Source organism: Drosophila pseudoobscura, chromosome X (genome assembly GCF_009870125.1).
Source record: "Drosophila pseudoobscura strain MV-25-SWS-2005 chromosome X, UCI_Dpse_MV25, whole genome shotgun sequence".
NCBI classification, from domain to species: domain Eukaryota; kingdom Metazoa; phylum Arthropoda; class Insecta; order Diptera; family Drosophilidae; genus Drosophila; species Drosophila pseudoobscura.
Window position 1 is genome coordinate 51,963,410 of NC_046683.1, and position 8,422 is coordinate 51,971,831.

Here is an 8,422-nt window from a genome sequence, read left to right on the forward strand (position 1 = left end):
TGCCTCTGACTGCCACTCTCGGCGTGGCAAGACGCTTTTCCCGTATTTCTATGGCAGCTGCTGCTGCTGCTGCTCCTCTCTGCTGCTAGTCCTCTCCACTCATCAGCAATCTACTCCCAGCAATCTCCTATTCAGAGAGTGCGATTGGAAAAGAAGAAGCAGAAGCAGAAGCAGCTCCTTGTGCGACAAACGACTTGTTTTGAGCCACACAAAGTGGCGTTCCCAAGGCGATTCGATTCCATTATGAAGGCTGGCAAACCGATGGCAAATTGCAAAGGCGCAATTGATATTGGTTCTGTGCATTGTGTTAACAAAGTGCCAATGCCGTCAATAGGATGATGCAGAAAAAGAATAAGAATACGAAGCAGAAGTAGAAGAGCATCAACTGCAAAAGTTCTTGAAATGATTTCCAACTAATAATTGGCCCTCACCTCGCTGGGTTTCTTTGTGGAAGGGGAGTAAGCCTTTCGAGCTCCAAGCAAGGAAGTGTAATCTTCATTAATATTTGTTTAGCTACAACAAAGCTACAATGGATGTTTGATTGATCATTCTAAAAAACAAGATTTTAACCAGAGCTCATTTTCTTTAAACTAATACATATGTATACTAGCTGTACCTTGCCACGCTTCGTTCATATTATATTATAAAGCCGTCTTCTCGATCCTTCTCTGTTGCTGTACCCTGCAGCGGAGTTGAGCTCCTTCGCGGGCGGAAGGGGGTGAGGCGAAATTTTGAAATATACTTGTAAAGGATCGATAACCCAGGAGTATGGATACCAAATATGGTTGCTCTACTTCTTATAGTCTCTAAGACAGAGCTTGACACGTGTGTATTAGAGAGAGACAGAGCGAGAGAGAATGAAATTTTTGCTTTATTCTGGCCATAATAATGCTACGATCTGGTGCAGATTCTTCGGTTTAGAAGATAAATTCTCTACGATTCTGCGTTGGTTCTTGGTTTTCTCGTATCTTTAAAATTGTGGGTGGCTGAGATTTACGGACTTTGTGAAGGCTGATCAAGAATATATGTATATACTTTATGGGGTCGGAAATGTTTCCTTCTGGACGTTACACACATCCATTTTCACCACAAACCTAATATAACCCTATACTCATGGGTCCCGCATGGAAAACATCCGGCTCACCTCCGCAAAATCCTGGGTATGTCCTTGTATATCTTTGCCTGTTTCGTCAGAGCCACGAATGTATCGCTAAGTGTACCATTGTGTGGATGATGTTGGTGGAGATCATGCACTATAGCTACGTGCGGTGAAAGGATCAGCTGACGAACCGGATAGTAGGTCCCATGATTGTTTTGTTGTACATTGTGATTTTCAAGGTGTCTCCCATCGTGTTCCTGTACATGAAAAGGACGGACATGCCTTTCTCATCCCGTAGCAGAGCGGCTACGGTAAGATCCTGACGATGGTAGCAGATTTGGACATTCGCAACAAAGTCTACGGATAGTGGACCCGTTGGTTGGAATATTCTCGGCAACTTGGTATTGTTGTGTGAGCCACAGCAGCAGCAATATGCGGCTCCCAAATTTACAAAACTTTTTAATTAGATTTCGCCAACAGTCTTTACTGGGTCCTGCTTCCCACTGACGGGTTGGTTCTAGTTAATTTTCACTTTACCAACATGTTAATTTTAATGGCCCACGCTCAAGTTTAGACGCTACTCACCAACAACCATACCCATGAAAAATATAATATGTTGTTGCCCCTCGAGTACCCAAAGTGGCAATTCCTCCATTGGAGTTGGATGGAGGTGAGAATGCGCCTGGAGTGTGCCTGGGAGTGGAACATCCGACGCATCGAAATTAGTAACTTTCCTTTCTACAGACCTTAGTTTTTGTTTCCAGTAATTAATGAATATTTGTATTTATAAAGTAATGGAAACGCTCAGTGGAAAATGAAAATACAATCTGATAATTAATTAATTTCTCAGAAATAGTGTTCCTGTCATTTTATGCTTTACAGCTCGTATATGCTATAAGAAGGGTGTTAATAACTAAGCTTATGATCTAAGTATCTATAGCGCAACGCTTCTTAAACATAGTCATAGTCCATATCAAGGGCCTCGCGGTGGTCCGGCAGTAACGGATTGAAATGTTGCTTCATAGTTCGTGTGGGGGGTGATGGTAGTGTGGATGGTGGTGAGAGTGAAGGCCGTGGCGGTGGCTGCAAATGTCCCCATTGCCGGCGCCAGTGACCTACAGGACGCAGATTCAATGGTGGCGCGGAGTGCACGGGCTTCTGCTGGTAGTAATGTTTGTGAATGGTGACGGGACGAAGGCCGAGCTTCAGTCTTTCAGCCCTCTTGTTGGCCAGAAAACGCTTTCGATCGAAGGCATCCACATTTTGCTTAACTCCGAAGACCAGATTGAGGAATGGTTTCACCAGCACACTCAGGGCCACAAAGCCCAGGAAGCCAAAGACCACTGGAGAGACGAGCGTGAAGAGAAAGACGCCCAGGGTGAAGGGATTGAGAACCGTGAAGAAGGCCACGAACTTGACGAACGGATAGAGCACCTGTCCCACATGGCTGAGGTACTCCTTCTTCTTTTTCTTGAAAAGGCTGTTGTGCCGCAGGAGATACTTAATCTTGCTGAAGGGACGATGGGTGGTCGTCGGAGGCTTTGTAGTGGTAAGGGTGGCCAACAGGGCAGTGGATACTGCCATGGATGGGGACTGATGGGGATGGGGATAGGAGGGATATTCACCGTGATGTGGATGGTGGTAGTAGTGGGGCTGTTTGGTGGGATTGGCGAAGATCACATGACCCGGCTGGAAGAGGGCCAATCCAGGGGATTCGGTTGGCTCCGGCTTCTGCTTCTTCCTCTTCCGCTTGCGCTTTCCCTTTTTCTTTCTTTTCTTCTTCTTATCACCCTTGTCGCCTTTGTTCTTCTTCTTCTTCCGCTTTTTGCGTCTCTTCTTGCGCTTCTTCCGACGACGACGTCGTGTCCGCTTCCGGCGTCGGCGAATTCTCTTTCTTCGGCGGCGAATTCTCTTTCGCTTTCTCTTCTGACTGTCCTTGGCTCGACCCTGCTCCTGGGGCACGCCCTTGTGCTGGTCCTTGAGCAAGTCCTTGTGCTGCGGCCTCGGCTCGACCTCCCCAACGATGGGCTCCAGCACCTCAAAGCCCTCTTCCTCTTCTGCCTCATCTTCTGGGTGATGGTCTTGTTTCTTAGCTGACTCCTCCATAAGAGCATTCACGATGTGGAAGGGCTTCATCGTTGTGGTGTGCCTGTACGCCTCCTCAAGATCTTCGCTCAGCTGTTGCAGGACATGGAAGGGCTTTGTCGTAGTAGTTCTTCTGTCAAGAACCTCCTGATCCATGTCCAGAGCCTCGAGGATGTGGAAGCTGGCATTGGACTTCCTCTGGAACTGCATGAGCTGCTTCTGCTGCTCCACGGCCAGTTTTCGCAGCACACTGAAAGGCTTCACTGTAGTTGTTCGTTTCAGCTTGTCGCCCAAGTCCTGCTGCAGTTGCTCCAGCACATGGAAGGGCTTCCTACTGACCCGTCTGTCGGCGGACTGGAGCTGTGGCTGCCAGAGCAAAGTACGCCCTTCATTATGTTGGATCTCGGATGAGTGGTTGGATTTGGCCTGAAGCAATCGCGCATACCCGTATAAAGTTTCGTATATTTTGGCAAAATTAAAAACATAGAGAGCTTCCTCTTCCCCCGCTCCAGTCCGATGGACGCTTTGGGCACTAAACTCCAACTTTGCTAATCCATCACGCCCCGCCTGCTCGGCCTGCTTGTCCGCCGACCGCTGGGTGCGTGCCCGGCCGCAGTTTTGTAAAATCAACAGAAATATAACAAAGTTCCTAACACTTTTGGCACTTGGTCTCTGCCCCATTTCGATTCATGTTGCCATGTTTCAGAGGGTGGTGGTGGGATGTGGAGCTGTGTCCTGGCTTTGGCTCTGGCTCTGGCTCTTATTCCGTCTCCGTTCTATTCCCTTCTTGGCTTTGCGATTCAGTTTGATGTTTGATTTAATTTCAACTTTTGCGTTTCACTTGCCAGCTACAACTAAAGTCCGGCTCTTGGCCATTGCCACTTCATCAGCTCGGTTGACGGTTGACGTTGCTGTCTCTCCGCCTCTGTCCGTTCTGTCTGTTCTGAGCGGACTCTTCGAGAACTTCGCCAACTTGTTGAGCGGTGGGTTAAAGGGCAGGCAGCACCCATTTCACTTTTCGCCTGGTAAAAGTACTCGCTCTTGATTTCTGGTTTGTTTTCGCTCCCTCTCCCCCAGATTCAGTTTTCTTTGCTTTGCTTGTAGTTTTGTTATAAAAGTAAAATTTATTACTACTTAGTACATTATCAACGGTTCTGCTGCTCGTTATGGTCCCCATTCCTCTATCCCCCATCCACTATTTCCCCTCGCTTTGCCCATGTTATGACAAATTCCCGTATAGCCAACAACTTGCCAAGCACTTAATTATGTTTTTTGGGCACAAAAACCGAAAACTGCTGTCTGCCTTTCGGGCCAACTTCTACGTCTCTGCACAGTGTACACATCCACAGCACCAACAAGTAGCAGAGCCAGAACAGTTTGGGGCGAGGCTTGGCTCAAACGAGGCCGAGAGACTATCACAACACGAATTATGTGAGCTGCCATGCAAAAGACTTTGGAAAGTACTTAGTGGCCAATTGCAGTTCCCACTTTGCTGCTGCCTTCTTGAGCTGGCCGGGCTGACTTTTCCTTCTACCGACAATTTCATGGCTATTTTCGTGTATATTTACGGGTATAGATATACATACCTATGTACTATGCTTATAAGCAGTTGGCTCTTGCTGAGAAAATGTGGACCAAAATCCTCTTTACAATAATTCTTGTTAACAAAATGATTTCGTATACCATCCTTGTAATCATTGATTCTGTAATCACAGAGAATATATAATATGTCTTTCCATAATCTCAATTATAATGCAAAAATATCTCTTTCTAAGTGTTTCCAAAGCTAGTACGAGTGCATACCCCCGATACCATATTGTTCCATCAAATGATATTCTGTCTATCTTCAATATTCAATTAATTACGCAAAAAATGTTGAGTAGCTCTTCAATGGAGTACAAGAATACCTCCTGCCTTTCCCTTGATGACATTATACCGTACAACATTTGGAACTCTCGCGCACACATACATTTTTGGTGGGACAACATGTGCTTTGGGTGCTTTTGCCTACTTACAACATTTACGGTATGCCATCTGCAGTCAATGCCAGTTTGAATAGCCATTACTCTAATTGTTTATTATGGATTTCGATCATAAATGAGCATTATGTTGCTGGCATAATGTCTGCATTTTACGATCTAATCTTTTAGGGAGTGTAGACACACACACCCCCACGCTAACCCAGTAATAACGCATAATAAAAAAGCTGTAAATGAGCCCAGGTGGCAGGTGTTAATAAGCCAGAAGCCTCTATCAATGGAATTGGGTGTGTGAAGCCCGCCCCACACTTCCACTCTTTGACAATTAAGCGGGAGCATGGCATGCAATTTGAGTCATCTGTGGGGTGGATTGACAAAAAAGAGGAACACCGATTGGATGTTGTCACCTCGCTGTTGTCATAGAAGCGACTATCTAAATTTGATTGCAATTTGCTCTGTGCCAGCATCAAGGATTTCTAATAAACTCGAACTAGTGCGAAAGGAGTCAGAGAGGTGAACGTCAAAGCACATAAGAATTCAATATCAAGCAATTCACACAAAAGAAACTAGTATTCCCAGTCAACAATTTGAGCTGAAATTCCACAAAAATATATATACAGTTTTTCCGCAATGTTTGGTCTTCTGGAAGTAGGACTCCTGGCCTTGCCACGTCTTTGCACACTGGGACGTTCCCTTCACATCACTTCGATGCGCCGACGGTCCAAACTGGATGCATGTAACATGTACGACAAGATGAAGTTTGAGTTCACCAAAGAGAACAAGGCCCGTGTCGAGTCCCTGCTCACTTGGTACCCAGAAGCGGAGCGTCAAGGCGCACTATTGCCACTCCTCGACATCGCTCAGCGCCAGCATGGCTGGCTGCCGATCTCGGCCGTGGTGGCAGTCGCCGAGGTGCTGAAGATCGATCCGATGCAGGCCTACGAAACGGCCAAGTACTACACAATGTTCCACATGAAGCCGCGCGGCATGTACGTAGTGGCCGTCTGCACTTCCACGCCGTGCTTTCTACGCGGCAGCGACGACCTGTTGAAGGCGTGCTCGAAGATGCTCCGCCTGGAGCCGGGCGAGACCAGCAAGGACATGCAGTTCAGCCTGAAAGTCGACTGTTGTTTGGGGGCCTGTGTGAACGGGCCCGTAGTTACCATCAACGACGACCTGTACGAGGATCTCACCGAGGTAAGCCTCGAGTCCATTTTGAGTGATCTGAAATGTGGCAAGGTACCGCCTGCGGGCCCCTACTCTGGACGCTGCTCCAGCGAACCGAAAGACGGAGCGACCACTCTGCTAATTGACCCACCTCCAGCCGGCTACAAGATGCAGGATTTGGACGATTCTGGCGAGAAATGAATATGTCCTTTATAGGCTTTACTCTTGTTTTCCATCGTTTATTAAGTTTTAAAGCAATAAATTCCGATTGCCATTGGCAACAGCAAAGAAATTCGAAAGAGTGCTGCCAACAGCTGTTGTTTTGCTAAGCTCCTTCTCATCCGCATTCACATTCACAATCACATTCGCATTCGGATTCGCATTGTCCTCGTTTGTGTCCGTGTCTGTGTCCTGGGTCCGGGTCCGGGTCCGAGTCCGTGTCTGCTGCCATTGCAGTTTATCCCTGGCCAAAGGACATGCCTTGGATTTCTGCAGCGCTGGCACAATAAACAGACAGCAGCAATGACAAAACAAGAAGGAGACACTCCTCACACCAGAGTCGAAGATATCATACCCTACGCAGCAGGAAGATGGGTAATAATGAGATATACTTGAAGGGTTCTCCTTTATGAATTGACTTTCCAATCTATTCGTTTTAATTTTAAGGTTTTTTCAGCATAAAGGGCTAGAATCAATTATTGGCTAAATTTAGCTGTTGCTTTATTTGAACTTAATGTTGAGATGTACAAACTGCAAAAATAGGATGAGATAATGGCTCTTAAAATTGTTGGTACCAGTACGGTTAACCTTCTGTCAAGGGTATAGCCAGTACTGTATCCCTACGTATTCCTATGTCTAGGGGGCCCGGCCCGGCCCATGTCCTGTCAGGCAGTGCAGCAAGTAATCAGCTTTTGTCTTGTATCTTCCCCAGCCCTTGCGTGATGCGGTTTGACCTCGGCCCTAGGGCATGCCCCGCCAGCAGCATTCTAATAAAATGTTCGGCAGCAACGAGCAGGAAACAACGAGCAACAGCAACAACAGCACCAGCAGCAGCGGCAACTTCAAAAGCTGGCAGCGTTGGCAACAACCCCGATATTGTTTTGGCCAAAATAGTTTTAATTGTTGCGCGCTCCCTTAAAGGCAGGCAGGGCCCTGCTTCGCGTCGAATCCCTATAACTAGGCAGGACCCTGTGCCACTCGCATAGTCAAATTACAATGGATATTTTTCAGTTTTCATAAATCGGTTTGTCACCCCCGCTTCGGTGGCACTTCAATTGCCATCAACAAAATGGTTTGCAGCACCAGGCTATGGTGCTTCTGCTCCCAAAGCCCCCTCGCTGTTGTCACTGACATCCGGGCCTGCTCTCCACCAGCACCCTGTACCCGCGCATGGTGTTGAATTTTAAAATGAAAATTGTTGCTATTGAAAGTTTTTAATTTGTGTGCGTACGTTTTAATTTTATTTCACGTTTCGGATATTCCATCGAGGGAAAGTCCAATGACTTTTCTAGGCAGTTTCCGATTTTGAGGTCCACTTAGGTGTCAGGTTTTTTAGGTTTCCTTTAGTTAAAGTTAATGCAAGGTTAGACAATGTATTTTTAAGTTGCTCAGGGCTATATTTGGGGTGCTAGAATACAGCTTTTAAAAAGATTCGGTTAGTTTTAACTTGATTATATATGTGTGTATATATATATATGATATGATATGATATGATATGATACACGTACCTAATTGTTATAGATAAAAATCTATTCATTTTCAGAAGAAATCCTTCTAGTATGAAACATTTGAGCTCAAAATGATTGGCTCTAATTCGAAGAGCATGAGATCTTCTGTGTGGAAGTGGCATCACTTTCTCTGCTGTTTTCCCCTGATTCGTGCCCCCTGTACCTCAACCCGCCTCGTTCCAGTCGCATTTTGCGTGATTTCGCCTGCAAAAACGGCACCTTTGGGAAATTAATATCCTTTTTGGACGATACTGGCTGTCTGGAAGGGGGTGGTGCAGGCACGAGGAGAGTCAACAACATCACGTGGCTGGGGCGCGTGAGCGGCGCTTGAACTTTTTGTGGCCACGTTGCACGTACTCACGCTC

General features: G+C 46.5%; 2 protein-coding genes across 2 annotated transcripts; one reads left to right on the forward strand and one right to left on the reverse strand.

Moving 5' to 3' along the window:
• Positions 1 to 830: 830 nt before the first annotated feature.
• Positions 831 to 3,865, reverse strand: LOC4813493 (uncharacterized). Its single transcript, XM_001353772.3, has one exon. It carries the CDS (start codon positions 3,863 to 3,865, stop codon positions 2,051 to 2,053), a length of 1,815 nt encoding a protein of 604 aa, XP_001353808.3. The 3' UTR covers positions 831 to 2,050.
• Positions 3,866 to 5,688: 1,823 nt separating this feature from the next.
• On the forward strand, positions 5,689 to 6,629 carry ND-24L (NADH dehydrogenase (ubiquinone) 24 kDa subunit-like). Its single transcript, XM_001353773.4, has one exon. It carries the CDS (start codon positions 5,794 to 5,796, stop codon positions 6,529 to 6,531), a length of 738 nt encoding a protein of 245 aa, XP_001353809.2. The 5' UTR covers positions 5,689 to 5,793; the 3' UTR covers positions 6,532 to 6,629.
• The last annotated feature ends 1,793 nt before the right edge of the window (positions 6,630 to 8,422 follow it).